The sequence below is a fragment of the Trachemys scripta genome, chromosome 12 (assembly GCF_013100865.1).
Source record: "Trachemys scripta elegans isolate TJP31775 chromosome 12, CAS_Tse_1.0, whole genome shotgun sequence".
Classification (NCBI taxonomy): Eukaryota; Metazoa; Chordata; order Testudines; family Emydidae; genus Trachemys; species Trachemys scripta.
The window spans coordinates 12,057,116-12,079,834 of NC_048309.1; the positions used below are offsets into that span (position 1 = coordinate 12,057,116).

Sequence of the window (22,719 nt, forward strand, 5' to 3'; positions counted from 1 at the left end):
TTACTGTTGCGCAAGAATGAAAGAACCCATCTTGACTTTCTGATCTCAGCTTGGGTTTATGGAGTTAGCAGTTAGAATATTCATCTCTTTTATCTGCAAGCTAAGCACATTTGTTATGGATTCATTTATGAGGAACATGAAATGCCATGTTTATAGTAACTTTTCAGAAGATTGTACCTTAAAAATATTACAGTAATTTAAATTACTTCCCTGTCTTCAAAAGTAAAACATATCAGAAGACACAGATTTAGTTTGATTGTGCTTTAAAGTAGACTGTGAATTAACTGACACAAATTTAAACAAATATAACTTTTTAATTTCTCCCCTCAAATACATTTCAATATCTTTTTAAGGAGAATACTTTTACAGTTGGAATTATTGCTACAGTTATGTACAATAGCCACAAAATGGAAAGAAAAAATGGTATTTAAAATATGTTCATGTCCTTAAGGTACACTAGGGAAAAACAAGCAAAATTGTAAAGAAATTAAACTATTGACATAATTAAAAAAAATGTAATAAGGAGCTGAGGCAAACCTCTACATCTCCTCACTGAATATGTAGAACAATTGCCAGAAATAATGCAATGTTATGCAATTTTTGTAAATAGTGGCTTATATTATAATAGCTCCAAAACAAATCCACATCAGGAAACAGTTGATCTACAAACAAATATTCAGATCCATCCACCAAATTGCAATTTGCTTGGTAGATACACCCTGGAAAGGTAATCTGATGAAAGAGAAGTCAAAGCTTGAATTTCAGCCTTCATTTTAGATGCTGCCATAATTTCCATCTGAAAAAGAAAAAATTGCAAATTAATGTACTGTTGAGAATGGCCTGACCCAGAGGGTGATGTAATTAAATGTTTAAATTACATTAGATTTGATTAATATTTATCATAAAGAGATGTGCTCTCTATTGTGCAGCACATAGCAAAATCATAGCAATTCATACAACAGGGCAGTGTAAACAGATGGGGAAAGCAAACAGTATGTTTTCCCACTATGTAACCACTATATATTATATCTGCATGAACTGTGCTTTGTATTCTGAATTATGCAGACCAAGCCAGAGGTGGAGGTTAAGTAATTGTTCCACATGGCATGTTCCCTCTCTTCAAGAGATGTAATTTATTCTGTGATATTTAGAACTGTAGTAAACCCCCTCTAAAACATATGCTCATCAGATGGCCAATGGGAGCAAAGCCTATCATGCTGCTAGTTCTTTGTTGGGGATGGAACTATCAGGCACATTGGTACAGAGACAGCCTGCATGGCTCTCAATCCTGACCACTCCAGGTGGAGTGCAGCAAAACCTTATTGGTTCTGCTATGTTCAGAGCTCACCATAGCCAGGAGGGATGGCATTGGGGTAGATAGGATTTGTTCTTTAGGGATTAAGAAACAGAAAACAATATAATTTCTTCATACTTCTTTTTTCCACATTGGTTGGCAAGCCACATAAGGTCTCTTCTGCATACTGGCGAGTTTATTTTGATCTTGTTTAGTAAGTGGAATCAATGCATCTTTGCGTATATTTAATCTGAAAAAATGGATAAAAGTTTTAGCCTAATTAATATTTTTTTTAAACTACATATCGTTTCCAACTTAAATTACTATTTCCAATCATCAAAATGCTCTATAAAAAAACCTATAAGTTTATTGAGAGCAGAATCAACAGTTAATTGTCTTTTCTTTTGTGGATTTAAATCAGACTTAATGTTACATATACTTTTTGTGATAGAATAGAGGGATAATTAGATTTCTTCTAGAAAATAACTAACCTTTCAATATCAGATGGAAGGAGACCAAGCCATCTTATAGCTGGAACTGTGAGATGATGGGCTTCAAAAGACATTGACTACAATATGAAATGTCATATATTATGTTCAGTGTCCCTTTAATTTGAATTATTTATGTTCGTCTTTGAGAAAATATTTATGCTTTTTTTAGGACGGGGTCAAGTTTTGTAAAAATGAAGCTAACTCTGTTCACAAGCAGAACTCTTTATGAAACTCAGGCTTGTAGAAATTGGGACAAGTGGCTGAAGTAGGTAAATCAAAACACAGGAAGTGAAAGGGGGGAAATTAAAATCCAGCTGGGGCCCCGGGGGGCCTGCACCCACTCCCAGAGAACTGTGCAGAGGACAGTCTGCCCCCCTTAGCCATGAGAGCTCGAGTAGAGCCAGTCAGAAACTCAAGTCAGCTGGAGCAGAGACAAGCAGCTATAGCATATATTTGGACAGGTGACCTGATAGTTTTTACTGTGGACATTTTCTCCCCTCTGCGGATTTTCTGTCTAATTCACTTCCCCCTCCTCCGTCAGCGTGTCTTTGCCTAATTCTACTTGCCCTCCATACTTTTCCTCTCTCTCTTTCCTTCTTACCCCCACTCCTTGCAGTATAATGTACCCTCTCCTTTCTTTTCTCTCTGTGTTAGGTAACCCCTTCCCAACAAAACCTCTCAAAATTAATAAATAATAGTAAATATTAATAATAATAAACAATCAAAAATCTGGGAACATAACATGCTGTTTGCAAACTATCACATTGTTCACTCTGCTTATGTTATATCTCCTCCCTTCATTCTATATCGGTCTTGTCTATATAGACTGTAAGCTCTCTTTAGGGCAAGGACTGTGACTTACTATATGGACTACATTGCCTAGAACAGTGCAGCACAGATCTCACTTGGGGCCCCCTGACCACTACTGTACCACAAATAATACATAATAATAATAGGGACAATTTTGTATAGCAGGCAAAACTTCACATTTTGTTAAATTTAAAAAAAATGAAAAATCTGCCATTTTCACACAATTTATTTTTGTTATGGCAAAAGCCAACTTTTTGCAACTGAAAAAAACTTGTTTAAAAAAAAAAGCACCCTCGGACCCAACGTTGTTTCTTAGTGTTAAAAAAAAAAGAAAACACCCATCCGAAACACACTTTAACAGTTTTCACATTCCAGCTCCAAGGCCGGATGATAAAATAATTAAGTAAACCTGAAGTGGAAAACAACTGTACTCACCACAGATCCATACTTGTAGATGCACATTATTTCTATACCTAATTTACAGAATACCAAATGTCACATATCTATTTGTCTACATTTTGGGCGTGATTCACCATTGTGTTAGTTTCATGCTTATGTAAGCCCATTTGAGTTACATTGGTGTAAAACTGGACTGATGAATCAGGCCCTTTATGTTTTACAATTAGCTTTACAGCATATTGTCATATACAATCAACATTTTTGATAATGTGACACTTACCTCAATATATTTAATATTTCATACCTGTTATGCTTAGGCATCATACAAAAGTAATGGACACCTGAATCTTGTTTTTTTACATATTATACCATGTCTGTCACAAAAAAACAGCATCTCTTACTTTGTCCTACGGCAACTTAATAGAATTCAACATTGATGGTTTAATCAATTATTCTAAATTTTCATACTTTTCATTTGACAGTCTTAATATTTTAATTATTTTATGTGCTAATTGTTCAGATAATTTATTAGCATTTTTCCTTTCACGGTCTGATAAAGGAACATTATCAGTGTTTTCAGGTCTACAGTTTTACCTCTTAGGTCTGGTCTATGCTATCGGCCTCTATCAGTATAACTATGTCGCTCAGGAGTGTGAAAAATCCACACCCTTGAGCGACACAGTTATCCCAATCTAAACCCCTGGTGTAGACAGTGCTATGCCGGGAGAAGAGCCTCTCCCATCGACGTAGCTACCGCATCAGCGTAGAGCGTCTTCATTAAAGCACTACAGCGGCACAGCACTGCAGCTGTGCTGATGCAGCATTTTAAGAGTAGACCTGCCCTTACTGTCCCCTTAAGAAACAACATTTTGATAACTGCCTCTCAGATAATATCTTCCATTGTTGTTTGCAATGTTGTATCCATATTGGACCCAGAATCTGAGAGAGACAAGGTGGGTGAAGTAATATCTTTTATTGGATCAATTTCTGTTGGTGGAAGGGACAAGCTTTTAAGCTCTTCTTTAGGTCTGGAATACATAACCAGAGTCTCATAGCTCAATACAAGGTGGGACAGGTTGTTAACCATAAGGTGTTAACACATATTGCAAGAAGCCACTTAGGCCTGGTCTACACTGGGGGGATCGATCTAAGATACGCAACTTCAGCTACGAGAATAGCCTATCTTAGATCAAATTAAAATTACTTACTTTGCGTCCTCGCGGCGCGCTGCGGCTCCCCCGTCGACTTTGCTTCTGCCTCTTGCCGAGCTGGAGTTCAGCAGTCGACGGGAGAGCCATCGGGGATCAATTTATCGCATCTACAGTACACGCGATAAATCGATCCCCGATAGATCGATTGCTACCCGATCCGGTGGGTAGTGTAGACGTACCCTTAGAGTGAAGTGGGCAATTAACACCTCTACGATCATAGGACAAAAGAGGGTTAGTAGGTTACAGGGATCACCACAGATCCAATACTATCCCAGACACGAAGAAATCCATTATCTACAGCCAGGCACTCAAATACCACAGAATATGCTCTGGGAAGAACATGTGGGATATACACCTTAACACACTTAAGACCATCTTCATCAAACAAGGACACTCCATCAGAGAAGTAGATCACATCATTGAATGGGCCACCCAAATACCTTCAGAGAACCTGCTTCAATACAGGAAAAGAACCTGCACCAACCACACACCCCTTGCTGTCACTTCCATCCCACACTGGAACCCATACAGGGTATTGTGAAACAACCCATACTTGATGAGGACCCCATCCTGAAAGAAATCTTTCCTGGACCCCAACTTCTATCCTTCAAACAACCCCCCAACCTTGCCAAGCTCATCATCAGAAGTAAACTCCCCACAGACCAGGAAACAACAACTCAAATTGGCACCACACCCTCCAGAACAAAAGATGCAAAACCTGCAGACGTATCTCCACCACTATAATGATCAATACCTGCCACAATACATCTTTCAAGATCTATGGGTTTTACACATGCCTATCACAACTTGTGGTGTACCTCATCCAGTGCATCAAATGCTCAGAAAACCATGATATGTGTGAAACTAGACACTCACTATGCTCTTGAATGAAAAATGATAAAAGACCAAAACAAAAACAAAAACAAACCCATCACCCATGGGCAAATACTTTTCACAAAGCAATCACTCCATAGCTTACCTATCAGTCCTCATCCTCAAAGGCAACCTGCATAACACCTTCCAAAGGCAAGCATGGGAACTTAAATTTGTAACTCTGCTAGACACTAAAAATCATGGTCTCAACGGAGAATGGTTTTCCGGCTCATTACAACTATTTGTAACTACTAATCTGCCTTTGTCCTATAACTGTAGAGGTGTTAATAGATTTCTTACGTGTGTTAACTCTTAGGATATGTCTACACTGGAAACTTCAAAGCGCTGCCGTGGGAATGCTCCCGTGGCAGCGCTTTGAAGTGCGAATGTGGTCTCTCCCAGCGCTCCTGGTAATCCACCTACATGAGGGGTTTAGCTCCGAGTGCTGGGAGCGTGGCTCCCAGCGCTTGGAGCCTGTCTACACTAGCGCTTTAAAGTGCTCAGACTTGCTGTGCTCAGGGGGGTGATTTTTCACACCCCTGTGCCAGCAAGTTAGACCGCTATAAAATGTAAGTGTAGACAAGCTCTTAGGCTTGGCAATCTGTTCCACCATATATTTATTTGTGAGACTCTGGTTATGATTTCCAGACTTTAGGAAGAGTTCTGTGAAGCGCACAAGCTTATCTTTTCCACCAATAGAACTTAGTCCAATAAAAGATACAGTACTACTTCACCCACCTTGTCTTCCTCAGACAATAGTAAGAACCAACCAGCTCTCAAAAAGAAAGATATAACAGTTCAAATGAGCATCTCCTATTTTACAGTCAATGGATGAAATCCTGATGCCATTAAAGTCAATTGCAAATATGCCACTGAGTTCAGCAGGGCAAAGATTTCACCCATTGTCTGTGGGAATACATGAAAACTGTTCTATGTTCTTCCAAAACAGAACTATACAGCTATGCAGTCAGGCTATGTTAAAATACGATATATAGATGGCTAAGAAAAACTTTTTCCTACTAAATCATATTTTAAATTTAGATCATTCTCTAAACAGTCAACTGTCAGTCTCAAGCATGCTTAATAAATTTGGTTCTTTATTGTCCTAAGGAATATTTACTGAATTTCCTTCACTACAGAATAAAACACTACTGTTCTAGTGTTTATTTTCTGTTATTTAACTAGTGGCAGTCAGAACATTTTGAGTGAAATGAAATCCTGCCCATCTGATTTCCTTTCTGATTCAGTAAATCAGGTTTGAAGCTAAACTGGGTTGTTTAGAGTTCAGCATTTTTTGTTTTTCATCATAAACTGAGTTGCTCTGCTAATCATAACATTAATATATGACATTAAACACTGGCAAAATATTATTTAAATTATTCAGTATTACTAAACATTTTAATGTCATGTTTTAATCAAATGTCTTTTTCACTGAAAGCACCGCTGAGAGAAAATTGACCTTAATTTACATTCCATCTTGTTTTTGGTTCAAATTCCAGTTAATTATATTGTATTATTAATTGGTAATGGAGACTACTACTTAATTAAAATGCATATTAACAGCTACTAATTTATAGATTTTTAAAAATGGGATTCCATGACCACACCTAGTTCTGAGCAAAAGCCCAGTCAACATGGAGGGTGTCAAGCTCTTCTTCAATGTCTCAGTTTTTACCCGTCTTTCCATTGTACCTCATTTTAAGTTTTAACGATCAGCATTCTAACTATCCTTAGTCATAAATTCGTTAAACAAAGCTATACATTAGTTTAGAAAAAGTCATATTTCAAAGAGTAATTACAAAACTACACATCAAGAAGCATGTTCTGTAGTTGAATCATCAGCTTCTTAAAGCGTGCTTCCCACTCCAGCAATGAGTTACCTTCCACCAGCTCTCAGCTTCATTGCTTTCCCCCACATCATTGTCACAGAAATATGGAGACAGCAAAGATTCTGTCATCCATTAGGTCTGACTCTCCTGCCTCCCACATAATGGTGGGAGAAAGATTGTAGCGCCTGTGATGGCAACTGGAATAATTCCTCATGCTCCATCCCCAATATTCTTTGCAAAACTGAAGAGGCAAAATGTCATTGTCCATGATGTCTCTATCAAAGTATAGTGAAAATTTAAAAGAGAAACAACAAAAAACATACACTTTCACCAGGAAAAAGTTATAAACTTGTGAATAAATCTATATTCAGGATTCAAATTTTAGCTGTAGAACACAGTAAGATACATTTTTATTTTACTTAGAACACATCATACTACTTTCTTAGGGCTAAATCCAGTACGCCTTAATTTGACAAAACTCCCATTAGAGTCAATGGGAATTTTGCATGAGTTGCGACTGGAGGATTGGACCTGCAGTACATAACTGTTTGTCTATTAGAAGAAAACAAAACTGTGACATTTTAAAATATTTCCTGTTTTTGCTTTTTCCAATGGAACAATATCCAAAGCACCATTATGAAATGGGTCATCATACTGGCAGCTCTAAGTGATCCTGCATTAAAAGGCATGCCCCTCATTTTAGACTAAAATTGGCTCTAACCAACATCAAGTTTGTAGTATTTAGCTTTCAGAATGGTAATTTACTGACATTACAAGTGTTGGATTATGAGGGTGGAGCTATAAAGAATGTTGGTTACCCTAAATCAAATTAAAAAAAAATCACGTTGAAATCATCTTGTACTATTTTTTTCATGTCTGTTATTTTGCATTTGCCTCCCATTTGGGCCTTGACTGAGAAGTGTATGCATCACAGTATATATAAAGTTCTGCTGAGAGTATGTGGCTAGCTTTCCTCTAGTCCCAAATTGGGAAAAGGATGCAAAAAGCCCTATTCCATCCTCCCATATACCTGCCAAGGAGCAGCTATAGTCTAAGGGTGGACTATTCAAAAATGCCTAACGGCCAGATTTTCAAAGGTACTTAGGTGCTTAAAGACGCAGATAGGCACCTAATGGGCTTTTCAATAGCCCCAAGGCACTTAAGTTCCTTTGATGTAAATGAGTTAGGCGCCTAGGCACTCTTGAAAATCCCATGAGGTGCCTATTTGTATCTTTAGGTGCACAAGTACCTTTAAAAATCTGATCTTAAGTGACTTTGACTCACAAGTTCTATGGAAAGTCCTTTCACTCCTTAGGCACAAGGTCCAGGATTGCCTAGAGCCAACAGCTGTGTTCGTCACCCCAGAGGGTGAGGAATGCCCCAGTTCTGCATTAAACAGTGGAGGAAGGCCAGCATAGATGTCACAGTACTCCTCAGTACTCCTGCAGGCATTCTGGTTGAGTTTAGAAATTTCAGCTTTGATGGGAACCTCCATTCACATACCCATAACATGAGCTCGGGTCTTAAAAGTCAAATAAATAAGGTTCTATTCTGCTGTTAGCATGCAATTACCATGTGGATCTGCATCCATGAGGGTGAAAATAGGAATATGACATGTATCCCACAACTTTCTGACTAGAAGTCTTGTGTTCAGATCTGGTACTCCTTTTCCCTAAGGGAAAATAAAATAAAATCATAAGTTTTGGAATTAACTAAAACAAAGTCTGACTAGACACGTGCTTAGGTATGTCATAAAAAAACAGCAGGAACATTTGTCCTGCAGTTATTGTGTAGGGAGAAGATGGTTGCCTGTATTGTAGCTCCAAGAAAAGTTACAAAGCAGCATGGCAGATGTCCTGTATGATAGCCACCATGGGTATGGGAGCGGGAAGAACGGCGTAACAGGTATGCACACAGGCATAATCAGATGTCTGTATCAAGCCATGCTCACTATAAAAAAAACCTGTGCTTTTTTTCATATTAATGGCACAAAAAGAATATGTAAGGTGGCTGTAAATATGGGTGGACTTCACCTGGATTTGGGCACACATATATATATACTTCAAAAGTAGTATTGTGTGTGTTTCTGAGGGATGGGGTGAGGTAAGCTACTTTCCTTACAGTAGCCAGAATTTTCCCCTTTGTTCTTTCATTACAAATCAAAAGAAACAAACAAAAAAAACCCCTCAACAACAACCACTACGATCTGTTCCATTCGTGCTCCTCTACATTTAGGAAATCTTCACAATAATTTGATTTCAGGAGCTATTCTCTTTACTTGATTTGTGCAATCTCAAAAAACCCCTTAATCCATGGATTATTAATTTAACCAATTGTAATACCGTTTTTAAACACAGTATATCATGTTATATGTTGTTTACATGTTTTTTAAAAAATACTAAGTTACATATTCCACATTTCATTCTGTTATATGGCAGAATTAAGAGTACTAATTACAACCTTATTTGAAACGTTTTTGGAAAAGAAGATTATAAAATGTGTATTTGTAAATATGTATAAGAACAGAAAGTACCTTTCTGCCTTAAATATAATTCAGTTTTTCTCCATTTTTATGGTATTATTTTAATAAAAATAATAAACATTCATTTATTATTTTAATAAAAAAATACTAATTTTTATGGTATTATTTTAATAAAAATGGAGGAAAATGTTGGAGTTAAACATTTCTTATTTTAATTTCAATATATTTGAAGCTATTTTTGGAAATCACCACACTGTTACTATATTATTAAAACCCTTAGTTCTAGAGGTGGAATGTAAATGTCAGATGCATACCGTAATCATTATGCATGGAGACAATTTATTGCAGAAGTCATCATCCAGGAGCCTCTGAAAAGTTGCATCTTTTTCTACAATCAGTATAAATTTTGCATCTGTGATCACATCTTTGATATTAAGGCTAGCTACATATAAAACGAAATCTGTAGCATTGTATTATATTAATCAACTACAAAATGAATGCTCTAATATACTTGTTTTCAAGCCAAAGGCAGTGCTCATAACTCAGTTTCAGAGCCAAGAAGTAGAGAAAAAAATCATAAAAAACATTGTTTAACTTGGAGTATTCTTTGTTTATACTTTTTTTTTTTTTTTTTTAGTCTACAATTAGACTTCTTCCTTAAAGGATACTTCTAATTCCTTGAACATTAGATGGCACAACTGCCTAAAACAACAAAAATGAAATTAATAATTTTAAATAGAGAAAATGATGTATTTTAAAACAACGACATTAGGTAATGAAGGTCAAAATTACATCCTGAAACGACCATTCATCTTTTTATATACAGCATTGCTCTTGACACCGTCACTGCTTTATAGGCATATTCTATCCTATACATCCTGCTGTGAAGCAAGGATGTATAGGGATCCTACTACTACCATAAGGCATCTTTCAAAAATATATGATGCTACTTGCATGCAGGATCACCCATCACATGATCACTACATGGTGATGCAGCTCCCCATTTTCCTTTGTGTTTTAGCCAGGAAAAAACCACTGGGTGTGAGACTGCAAGTTTAAAGCAAGTTTAAAAACGTAATTGGATGCTTGTTAAAGATCTTTACAAAAGACCTTTAAACTCCAGCTTTTGATAACCTCTATTTGGAGTTTGTTTTATATTTCTAACTGTTTTGTAACAGATAATTTGAGATGGTAATGCTTACTTCACATCTCAGATTAGGATTTGGCTCAGTCTGGCAAACATATGGATGAAATAGCAGGAAATGGAAGAAGATCTTGGCAAAATAGTCTGTATATATTGACATGTGTGGTCTGTTTTAATTTCTTACTGCTGTATCATCGCAGGTGCCAATGTGGACCAACTCCATAAATAGAAATGTGAGGCCCTGTAGAGGAGCATGGATAATGGAGATCTTTACAGTTCTGATTTAGAGGAAAAACAAAGTAAAGATAGATAAGGTTTTCTTTCCATTTTTAAATCATTCACTTGTGCTTAGAATAGAAACATTGTCCAGGGAATGATAGCGGAAGTCAGAAAATCAGTTTTATTTCCTGCTTTCTACTCATTAGCAGCATGACGTTGGGCAAATCTGTTAGGCTTAGACTTTCAAAAGAACTCAGCTCCCATTTAAAGCAGTGCATGGATTTTCAAAATCTCAGCCCAACTATTGGTGTTGAGCATTTGAAAATCTGACTCTTAACTTCTCTTTACCTCAGTTTTCTCATCTGTATGAGGTTGATGACAGAACTCTTTCTGATGTCTGTAAATATAATATAAGAGTTATAAATAGCTCTTTCTAATATGTGAGACCCTATTGTTATAAGCCATAATGTGGCGCAATACTTGGATACGAATGAGTTGAAGACTTTTACTTACACTGATGGAAGTCACGAGTGCCTCCACTGAACTCAGTGGGTTTTTATTGGTGTAAAACTTGTGTAAGTGAGAAGAGAATCAGGTCCATAAATAAATTCCTGGCTCTGAATATATGGCTTTATTCACTGTATGTACTTTTACTCACACAGATCCTAGTGGCATGCCCATTGCAGTGAAAGGTGCACCCAGAGGACAGGGTCAGAGTACTGCAAAGGGATTGTTCTCCAACTCTGCCAGAAACGCACATGGCCAAAAATTGTGTGTGTTCATGTGCCCAGGACACTCAAATTCAGAGCACAACATAGACAGATCAATGTCATAGAGAGCCTCAACCACAAATTAAATGTCTTCCTCTGCAGAACTTCCAATATGGAAGGTAATCAGGACTGGCTCTAGGCACCAGCAAAGCAAGCACGTGGCAATTCCAGGGACAGCATTCCGGCCATTTTTCTTTTTTTTTTTTTTGCCTGGACAGTTCTTGCAATTTGGGGTGGCAAAAAACCTAGTGCCGACCCTGAAGGTAATGTAAACATAGTTTGCTCTTCCCAAGAGGTAAGTGCTTCTGTTGATTCTATAGCTGACCCCCAAATTTACAATATATAAAGCGCACAGAGATTACATTCAAAAGTATATGGAGGCTCTGATCTTACAGTCCTTTGTCATGCAAAACTTTTGCTGCATTCCTTAAGAATTTTGAATGTATAACATTTGTAGGAAGTGGGCATTAGTAGTGAGAGTTTAAGTAATGTCTAAGTTTGCCACAGGCACAAATGTACATACATTAATAAATTAGGTCACAACAAATATAGGAAATCACACAAACTTGGACATAAAAATGTTAATATTAGTAATACATACTGTTGCACTGCATGTACAATTCACTTTCGTACCATCTTCCTCAGTATAACTTAAGTTACCAGCAATGCAACCCTTAGTTGTAGACAGCTGGGGGGAAAAATAGCAGTAACTCAAATTTTGTATAGTAAATTTTGTACATTGGATAGGAAAAGTTGAGTCAGCTACAAAAGACTTCTGACCAGAAATAAGCTGTTACTGATCATTATTATCATCATGAAATACAGATTTTTTTTTTAGTTTATTCATCCTACATAACTTAACATATGCTATTAATTGTGTTTACAGAGAAAAAAATGTTACAAATGTCAAGGCATGAAACAAATATAAAATCTGAAAGGATGCCATGTTCCTTTGTTAGATATGTTAAACCCTCATTTAGACCCCAAATCAGCAAACCACTCAAGCACAAATTACTGAATCAAGGCCTTAGATTCTAAGGCTGAAATCCTGGTTTAATTGAAGTCAATGGTAAAACTCCCATCAGCTTCAAAAGAGCCAGCATTTTACCTCCAGCTCTAGTACATCTGTGAGCGTTATAAAAATAATAAATAAAGAGTGTATTTTATTTAACAAAATTACAATTTTTAATTTTTGCTACATACATACTTCCTACCAATCATTTTCTTACTTTTTCAGTTGTTCATATAATGCAATATATATGATTTAATAAATAATAATAATAATAACCATAAGCAACTACTTACTATATGTAGACTTCTCCTAGGTATCTTAAGCATGCAGGAAATGTCATTGACTATATTGTCCACAACACTCTGGCTACCAAATAGTAGTGTATCACTGTAATATATATCTCTATCAAGATAAAATATTGTATTTGTAAAAATAAACTAATTTTAATACAATACTGATTGAATCATAGGATTCTGAGATTGTAAAAGAACATTTTAATGACAGCATGAATAATTAAATCAGTTTCAAACATTTTACATATAAAAATGTGTTATGATATTTGACAAGCTTAATAGCTAGGTTCTTACTTTATCTATATAAAATTCTTAAAATATATTTTCGATTTGCAGTTAGAGAAATGCAGTCTATTACCTTTTGGTTGCATATGTATTGTTTTGCACCATCTTGTAGATCACAGATAATATTTTAAGAATTAGAGCTGGAAAATAAAATCATATTTTAAACTTAGCCAGTATAAAGCTATAGAATAAATAAACTAAATTATATTATACATGAAAACAATGGCATAGGAGCTTAGTTATTTTTTGCAAAGTAACCCGTTTATTTTTAACAATTTAACAGTTCTATCCCACATTTTCAAAACTGTGTTTGCAGAAATGTGTGTGCAACAGGGATTTCCCTACACCCTCCCCTGCCACCCTCCCCCCCACCCCGGGAGTGTGTGTACATCCCTCCTGGATTTCCCCAACATACAATCCCCCAATCAACTAGTTACATGCAGTGTTGCAAATGTAGTCATTGGTTGGAAATTTGAATTGAAATCGAAACAAAAATGCATGCTTTAAAAGCATATACAGTATATGATAAAATACTTGTACCTGAAAAAGCATAATAGGTTTGAAAAGTATGAACAAAGACTAGCTTCCTCACACGATTGTTGTTTTTTCCGTTTTGGTGATGTTGGCCAACCTTATAATTTCAAATTATGATTTGTAAGCAAGGTCTGAATGAGCTCTCCTCCAGCCTAGGTGCTGCTGCAAGGAGAGAGAGCTGGGGGCGAGCCCTCTCTCCCCACTGTAGCCCTGGGGAGCCCCACTGCACCCCAAACCCCTCATCCCTAGCCCCACCCCAGAGCCCACACCCCCAGCCAGAGCCCTCACCCCTCCACATCCCAACCCTCTGCCCCAGCCCTGAGCCCCCTCCCACACTCCAAACCCCTCGGCCCACAGCACCTCCATATTGGTGCACATAACAAAATTCATTCCATACATGGGTGGGAAAAAATTAGAGGGAACACTGTTCAGGACCAGACTGTATTTACATGCACACACCTACTCTGCCTAGGTATCCAGCAGATACAGCTGTGTTGTCCAAGTGATCAATTTTGGCTGGTGTTGGGTTACTAATCACTTTAGTATTGAATGCGGGGATAATTAAATATTGTTATTGTGTGAGGAAAGGGCAGCAGAACTGTACTTAGCTTGTCCTGATGAGGGGGTCACCCTCAGTGCTTAATTTGTGCCAGGGCTTGCCCAGGCTGAGCCCTGGCACCTCTAGGCCTGGCAGTTAATAGCCCCAGTACCTGTTGGCTTGTCACATCAGCAATGAATATAAAAAACTTACTTGAGCCCCGGAATCTTTTTCATTGCAAATTAAGCACTGGTCACCCTGAACTGACCTTGTTAAGCAGGGGTTTGGATGCCAGATCCCAGTGGGGGGAGAGAGAGAGAGTGGGAGACAGGTGTTTTGCTTCGTGGTGCGGTTGTATACATAGGTCAGCAGCCACAGAAACTAATTTCTACTGTATCAATCAGAAAGGTTCTATATTAATTATTAACTATTTCCATGGCAATTAACATTATAATTTAACAGAGATGGGAAAGACTGGGTTAGGACTGGGGCTTAGAAGATAGATCTGAGTTTTGTTTTATTTATATACTTCTAATGACACAAAGTATGTTTTATTTCTTCTACCGAATACTGCAGTATGATAAACAAACCTAAAACAAAAGACAAAACTAATAGAGAACTCTGTTGCTATATTTTTAGCTTACCAAATTTTGGTGCTGATTTGGGACAGTCACTTTTTATTTTTCTTGTGGTATAATGAGAGATCATCTGTAGACCTACAGAATCTTTAAACCTGACATTTTGTGAACAAATAAAATAAAAAAGCTGATGAAGGGAAAGTACAATTAGTTATTCTGTGCCAGGTAGTTCACACTAAGCCTGTATTCCTGCAGTGAGAACTGCTAGTGCAGTTTCCAAGACCCAGGCAGAACCCCATTAACATCAGTGGGGTGGCTGAACCCATCTGGAAAGCCAGTGTTACTAGCTACCTGGGGATCCACTATGCTGTTTCTATACTATACCACCTCCTGGAACAATAAGGTGTTTATATTTCCATCCAAGTACTCCATATTACCAAAATACTAACAATATTTATTTTAGATGCCCTTGACAATTTTAGCAAAGTGCCTCAACTCCGTCTCTAACACTTTGTGGATCAAACATCTTATGTTCCCTATTGCCTCAAAAATGGATTCATCAAAATTTCTTTTCGTCAATTTCACAGTTGCAGGATTAACAGTCACAAGATTATTGAAAGGTACAACCAGAACAAAATTTTTCCTAGTGCCATTTCTTATTAGGTAAGAATGATTTCTATAATTATTATTGTTGTTATAGATAATTTTTGTTCTAAAGCACAATGTTCCCACAAGAGTTCTGCATGTATTTATCCTGTTTTTTAATAACTGATCTTTTTAAAAGTATCAATATTAAAATTACAATAATAGTTTTTAATACACTAACATAACACTTCTCTATTTCTTTACTTGTCACATGTATTGCCTCATGCATCCTTTAGGTGGCAGAACACACCACACAGCATGAGAATGTGCAGGGTGTCACAATGGACAAGCACACCTAAATAAATAAGAGAAAAACTGCATATCTGAAGAGATATTAGAGCAACAAGGTTTTTGTTCATTGTTATTTTGTAATATCAAAGCTAAATTGGAGTATTTTGACAAATGTTACAAGCATCATCTTCAAATCTGATGCAACATAGAATGATGACACTTTTCAAAACTATCAGACTTAGGGTGATGGTAATAATAATTATTTTATTGAGTATAATAGCACCATAACTGTATATGGTGCTTTATAGACAATATGTATGAGAAAAACGAACAGCAATTAAAATCTTCTCTCAAATCCATTTTATTTGGCTTTTTATTTTGGAATGACTTTTTGCTCTTGGACTGCAACACTGCAGAGAGGTGTTCCTGCTTTTCAGTTGGATGCACCCTATAGTGTACCTACCCATTGTAAAATTCATGAAAAGGGAACAGAGGGCCCAAGACACTCTGTTAGGCTGACTTCATGCTGTATGTGAGAAGTGTTCCCTTTAGGGAGCAGTATGCTGAACTCTGCAGGGAAATACTGAGAATAAGCTGTAAACACAGGCTTCAGAGTAGCAGCCGTGTATCCGCAAAAAGAACAGGAGTACTTGTGGCACCTTAGAGACTATCACTGTGGCTCTCAGAGACACTTGGGGTAAAGGAAGCTCCAACCTTGCATTATGTGAGAGCTCAAGCAGTGCTACCTGCTCTAGCAAAAGAATTCCCTATTGATTCTCCTCTCCGTGATTTTACAATACTTTCCTTTTTGAAGGAGGTATAATTGGATAGTGGAAACTAATGGTACTACCATAGGGACCAGTACTACTTATTTTCAGACAGATATCCAACTGGATACCTACCGGTGTTTATAAGGCACATACTATGTATGGAGCTGTTCCCTAGTTCCACCCCTTCCTGCTCTGCAGAGCTCCAGCCCTGCAGGTTTGAAATGGAAAGGCTCCGAGGGAAAAGGGGAATATGCCCCACTGACTTTACTGCCACCCCACACATAGTGCCTTTGAAGCATTCTGCTCCTACTTATTTTTATTTGCTCTCTTCTAGGTTTCAGGGCAAAGTGGAATATAGGTGCCTTACTTAGGAACAACATCTCTGAGATTGGAATTTGGCCCATCATAAATAAGGATGTAATTATTTTTATTTAATTGCTAACACCTTATTTTAACACTATGGTATTCACTTTTTTTTATTTGAACACTTTTTTTTCTTCCTATGTGATCTGATGGCATACAATATCTCATATTTGTTCTCTTAGCCTGGAATGTCAGCGCCCTTAACATTGCCAAAGATTGTTATACTATTTTAATTTTATTGCCATATAAGAAAAACATTTTTTGAAACTATCAGGACATAAACCATTAAATCCACTGGACCATACAAAGCCCTTTGGTTAACTGAATATCTTTTGAGAGAAGTTTCTTATTCTCATTATATAAGAATTCCTTATATAATAATTTTCCCCGCAAGTGCACTCAGAATAGAGCAACAAAGAAACAGTATGCAGGGGAGGAAAGACACTAAAATAAGGGGACAGAAAGGAGAGAGAATAGCAAAAAGGGTAGAAGCCTAAACATCACAAAGTAGATGAAAGAAGCAGAGCTTGAGATGAGGAGATAACATGAGGGAGAACAGAGAGAAGAAATTGAGAAAACAGAGAGAATAAATTGGAGAAATAGATCCAGCCTGAACCAGGTTTCTCAATCATATGCAACCCATTATCTGTTTTCTCTTCCCACCAGAAAAGGATAGTCTAATATCCTCTGTATGACCTTCTCCACTTTCTTCTCCTTTTACAGTGGTGTCACTCTCCCCTCCACATTGTGTTCCTCTGTTGTGGCCTCTAATGACTCTTTGTGCATAATGATTATTAAAGATCACTTTTTAAAAAAAATAGCTTCTAAGGTTGGTTGCTTTTTGTTTTTTAACAAATAAAGTTATAGTCATAGGGTTTAAGATCAGAAGGGACCTCCTGAACATCACAGGCCCTAGCACTCAGCAAGCCACCCATATTCCATGCTGCAGAGGAAAGTGAACTCCATCTCCCAAAGGTCACTGTCAATCTGACCTGAGTGAAAATTCTTCCCTGGCCCCACATATGGCTGGTGATCAATAAGATCTTGAGATGTGGGCAAGACCAGGAGCCAAGCACCTGTGAATTTCAGAACCACCTCACAGCATTGGTCTACATTAAGCAGTGTCCCAACTCCAGCTGTGGCAATTGCTGGTGCTTCAGAGGAAGAAGACAAACCCACACCCCAAAACCCAGAATACATTGAGGAAAAAATGTCATTCCTGACTCCTAGAGTTGATTGGCTGAAGCCATGAAGCATGAAGTCATTTATTGATTCTGTTGTACATGGGATTTCATAAGGTGGACTCATTTGAAAATATTTAATGAAGACAAATAACATCCATTTGTGGTATTTATAATAATCAAACACACATACTAGTAATACCTACTGTATATTTCCCCAATCTGATCTGTTAACCAAGGTGAGAACAGGTGCTTTGTTTCTGGCTAGACTTGTAACTATATCTTGTATAACATTTTCTATTGCTCCAAGGATCTCAGAACTGAAACAACAAATATTAATTAAAGTTTTGTATGATTAACCATAATTCACTGTCAATTCTTACCATTGATTCCCTCCCCTAAAATCTACAACAAATATTTAAAATCTTAATTGTTACAATTTATGTATTGATTTTAAAGATGGATAACACTACATTCTCCCACTACTACTTTCCTGAACTTTGTCTTGCTTAGTTTCCCTAGAATCCTTGATTTGCCATTCCACATGCATGACTGAGTTGCACAAGTTAAAAATACATTTCCAGCCACTCCTCATACCATCAGATTTTCAACCAGCTGAACTTTCAGACCAACTGGTTGGTTTGAGACAGATGATTAATGTTTTAGTTTAAATGATGTAATATTGGTTTTGGCTGTGATTTGGGTTAACTTGTTTTTAAATGCTGTAAATTGCAAAAATATTCAAGAGTACAAATAATTCCTGTTGTATCATATCACATTAACCTTTTGATCTGCTGCCCTGAACGAACTGTTGAGGTTTTAATTATATGAAGGATTTGTCTCAAAAGATGCACAGTGAAAAGGACAAAATCTATGTTTTTCACCTAAGCAGACAAACTAACCATGCAGCAAATCCCTTATAGCAAAATAAGAGATTGGTCCAAGTGTTGTGACTGATGCCTTTTATTTTCATAAGCAATCTGATTCCAACCTCTGAACTGTCCTTAAAGTTACAAGTGCACAGTGTGCCAGTATAAAGCTTGGTAAGCACTAGAAAGTGTATTAAATATATTTTAGCCCAATGTTCTACCTGCAACCCAATTTTGTTGCTGACTAAGGTCAAATAGCAACATAGTTGCAAAGTCAATACAAATAAAAAGGCTTGATCATACAGCCCCTGCATAAGTTCACTTGCCATTATGAAGCAGCTGCATAATTGAGTCCCCTATCTCTTAACCTTCAGACATATACTCTACTTCATAAAACTTAATGACTTCTAAAAAAGATTCTAATGAGTGCAGAGAAAATGGGCAAAAGGTGAAACACTGTAAAGTGTAGAGAAGGGGTAGAGTAAAATAGAAAAGCAAAGCTGAATAGGGCTATTATGCAAGTAAGATGTATACTCAAATACTATGGTGATGCGGGACATATAAATACTTAGGATAGAATGGTAGATAGATAGATAGATCATCCAAATTTTGGCATTGACATGTCCCTTATATTTACTTTTATCATTAGGCTCTTCTGACTCTATTTCTTTAGATACCATAGTTATCTTTTATGTTTCATATGCATCTTGAAGTTTGCCTCAGACTGTTTTGCCAGGTATCTTCCCATTTCTGTAATAAAATGCATGGTCTGCTCTACACTGTCAAATGGAAGGTCCAAGCTTCATTTCCTATCCTGATTTCTTGCTTTCTGGGCCATCAGAAGCTGGGAGGGCTGCAAAGTTCTACCAACTTACATATATTCTTTACTCTGTTCCATCTCCTTTTCAAGAGATGAACTCAGTTTTAGTAAGCACACAGTGCTGGCCGACTATGCCTATTTAAAATGCACTTTGGGTTAATAATAATGAAATCTGGGCTAAGCCGTGCTAGGCACTATAGATCTTACATCAGGATACAGCCTGTTAGCTCATTTCTAACAGGTCACACATGAACATTTAGTAGTTTGGCATAGTACATGGAATGCACTTAAATAATTATGTCATAAAAGAAAAAACTGTTAAAGAATTAATCTTATAGTACTTTTAGCAAACAATGATATGTAGACAAGAGGAAAACTATTCCAAATGCAAATCTGCAGTTTATGAGACTAATAATTTTATAACTAAATTTTAATCTGAGTTTGTAGTTTAAACTGGGAATGAAGATAAATAAAAATATTTAATTTTATTTATCTTCATTCTCAATTTAAGCAATAGATTACAAATTATGGTTTTGAAAAAATTGATATTAAACTCTATTATTTAGAGTAGGTATGTGGTTGCATAGGTGAAACCTGATGCTGTGTGTGTGCTGTGACATTTCTGACAATGGGGGACTTTAGGTCACATCCTCCATACGGGGCTGGTATGGTTCCATCAGTACACTATATCTGTATAGTGGCACAGATACCTATTTTGCTGAAGCCAATGGGGTATTTTGGGGGGCATCAGCCTTTCACATTAGCATGAGTGATCAGGGCACTGTGTGCAATGGTGCAGGGACCTGTTTTTGCCTATGCTAATAGGCTTTGGGGAGGATTGTTATTTTCCACACTGGCATGAGTGAATTATAGCACCATGTATGTGCAGTGTCACAGCTACCCTTTTTGTCTGTGTCAATAGCATATTTTTATAGGGGAACTTGTGTCTTGCCTTGACATGGAAGAACTGAGACGCTGTTTGTGTGTGCAATGGTGCAGGGACCTGCTACACCCACACCAGTGGAAGATTGTGTGAGCACCCTTTGAGACTTCACCCTGTCAAGATTTACCTAGTGATTTGGCAAATGTTATTGGAGGGGCCAGTTTCCACAATTCTGGTCTCTTCTCTGGCTGCCTCCTTGATGGAACGCAGCAGGGAAATCCTGTGGTGATCCAATAAGGTGAATGCAGACCAGTCTGTCTCCCCAGGGAGGGACAAAGACATTCTGTAGAAGAGGTGAAACCCTCAGCAAAGGGATTAAAATGGGCTATTATGAGCATCAAACATCAACTTCCTAACCTCCCCAACCCAATAATAGGGGCAGCAAAGGGCCAGTCAGTGAGGAGGAGTAGGAGACTCCTGAAGAAGCAGCAGTGTGAGACCAATGGCTTTTGCCACCCTTTTTGACTGACACCTTTTTTCCCACCCTTTCTGACTGACCAACGGCTTTTCCCGCCCTTTCTGGCTGACCAATGACTTTTCCTACCCTTTCTGACTGACACCTCTGTTCCCGCCCTTTCTGGCTGACCAACGGCTTTTCCCGCCCTTTCTGACTGACCAATGACTTTTCCTGCCCTTACTGACTGGCACCTCTTTTCCCGCCCTTTCTGGCTGACCAATGGCTTTTCCCGCCCTTTCTGGCTGACCAATGACTTTTCCCACCCTCTCTGACTGACACCACTTTCCCCGCCCTTTCTGGCTGACCAATGGCTTTTCCCGCCCTTTCAGACTGACACCACTTTCCCCGCCCTTTCTGACAGACCAATGGCTTTTCACACACCCTTAATGACTAATGACTTTCCCGAAAGCATGCACTGACTGAGCCTTGATTGCTCAATCTCGATCCCTACTAGCGCAGTCAGGTGGCTAACAAGAGGCGAGGTGGACTTTTTAAACAGCATGATAATAGCTGCCATGTAGGAAGAGCACCACATGTGGAGGGAATAAGTGGCTCCTAGGCAGGGACAAAGGGTTGTATAGTGGCCCAGGTGTGCGCCTGCAAGCAAGGAGTGGGAGTGAAAGGTGTTCTAGGCTGAGGAAAAGAGTGAGGGGCTGCAGGGGCGCAAGGCTGGCAAAGGTGTTGAGAAGCCGAGAGGAAAGTTTAGGGGCAGGTACCCAGGTCTGTGCCAGGCAGCCTAAGTCTGTGTCTGACCAATGAAAGCTACCCAGAGGTATTAGAAGTACAAGGCAATGAAGAGTATCCATACCCTGTTTTCCAGACAGAGTACAACAAGCAGGAGAAGGGAAGGGGCTAGGAGAGGTCTTCAGATGGCTGGGTTATTAGAGAAGAGAAAAGGGGAAGTGCAAAGTACGGGGGACAAAGAGAGGATGCTGAAAACTGCAGTGCAATATTTTACCAACCCCAAGTATTCAAAAAATCATGAGTCCCTCCCCCCCCCCCACTTAAAATGATTGGATTTTGAAAAATAATAAATGTTTTGTCTTTTTATTTGTCTTCTGTTTGAGACTTCAGTGTACACCTGAGTCATGTTTTCAAGTTTCTCTCTACAAACAGGAGGGCTAGAAACTTACTTTTTAAAAAACTGAAAACTGAGGTTCTGGATCACTGGATTCCACTGGAAAGCTTGGGCTTTTTGAAAAAAAACCCCACTAATTATTGCATGATAAAATCATGGGAGTTGATGTGGGATATCCTTAGCCAGAGAGCATCCTGCAGTGTCACTCCAAGTGGGATGCCAGGGTGCTGGAAGTGGGGAACTCTGTGCACTTGCAGGAATAAATACAATAGATTTAAGTTTTTATCATATTCAAGTGTTCCATATACTGTTTCTTCCTGTTAGTAAGACTTTTAGTTCTCTCTCTCTTTAAAAAACAAACAGACTTTCTTTTCATGCCACCTTTAAAAAGAGATGTCCTGGCTTAAGAAGAACTTCTGAAAACCTAGGGTCTGCAACACTGCAAGTGCCAATTTCTGCTTTCACACTAGTGCAATCTGATCACAGTTCCCATTGAGCCCTATTGGTGTTGCATGAGTATGTTAGTAGCAATCTGTCCTCTGTTTCGTTAATAGTGGTTGTTGTGGCAAGATTATTCCTTTCTTTTGGGGAGGAGCCCAA

At 38.0% G+C, this 22,719-nt stretch overlaps 1 protein-coding gene across 5 annotated transcripts in view; it reads right to left on the reverse strand.

Moving 5' to 3' along the window:
• Positions 1–294: 294 nt before the first annotated feature.
• Positions 295–22,719, reverse strand: part of SPO11 (SPO11 initiator of meiotic double stranded breaks) — a 50,699-nt gene continuing 28,274 nt past the window's right edge. The window contains exons 2-14 of one of the 5 annotated variants that reach the window (XM_034787205.1): positions 22,175–22,232; positions 18,159–18,272; positions 14,829–14,917; positions 13,186–13,252; positions 12,828–12,936; positions 12,124–12,210; positions 10,058–10,091; positions 9,704–9,813; positions 8,480–8,579; positions 3,031–3,068; positions 1,786–1,862; positions 1,433–1,544; positions 295–796 (exon numbers count right to left, since the gene is read on the reverse strand). In XM_034787205.1, coding sequence (XP_034643096.1) covers positions 677–796; positions 1,433–1,544; positions 1,786–1,862; positions 3,031–3,068; positions 8,480–8,579; positions 9,704–9,813; positions 10,058–10,091; positions 12,124–12,210; positions 12,828–12,936; positions 13,186–13,252; positions 14,829–14,917; positions 18,159–18,272; positions 22,175–22,232 — 1,115 coding nt within the window. In that variant the 3' untranslated portion in view covers positions 295–676. Of the gene's footprint in view, positions 797–1,432; positions 1,545–1,785; positions 1,863–3,030; positions 3,069–8,479; positions 8,580–9,703; positions 9,814–10,057; positions 10,092–12,123; positions 12,211–12,827; positions 12,937–13,185; positions 13,253–14,828; positions 14,918–18,158; positions 18,273–20,711; positions 20,868–22,174; positions 22,233–22,719 lie in introns of all 5 variants that reach the window. The other 4 variants (XM_034787204.1, XM_034787203.1, XM_034787206.1 and 1 more) reach the window with 4 other exon arrangements.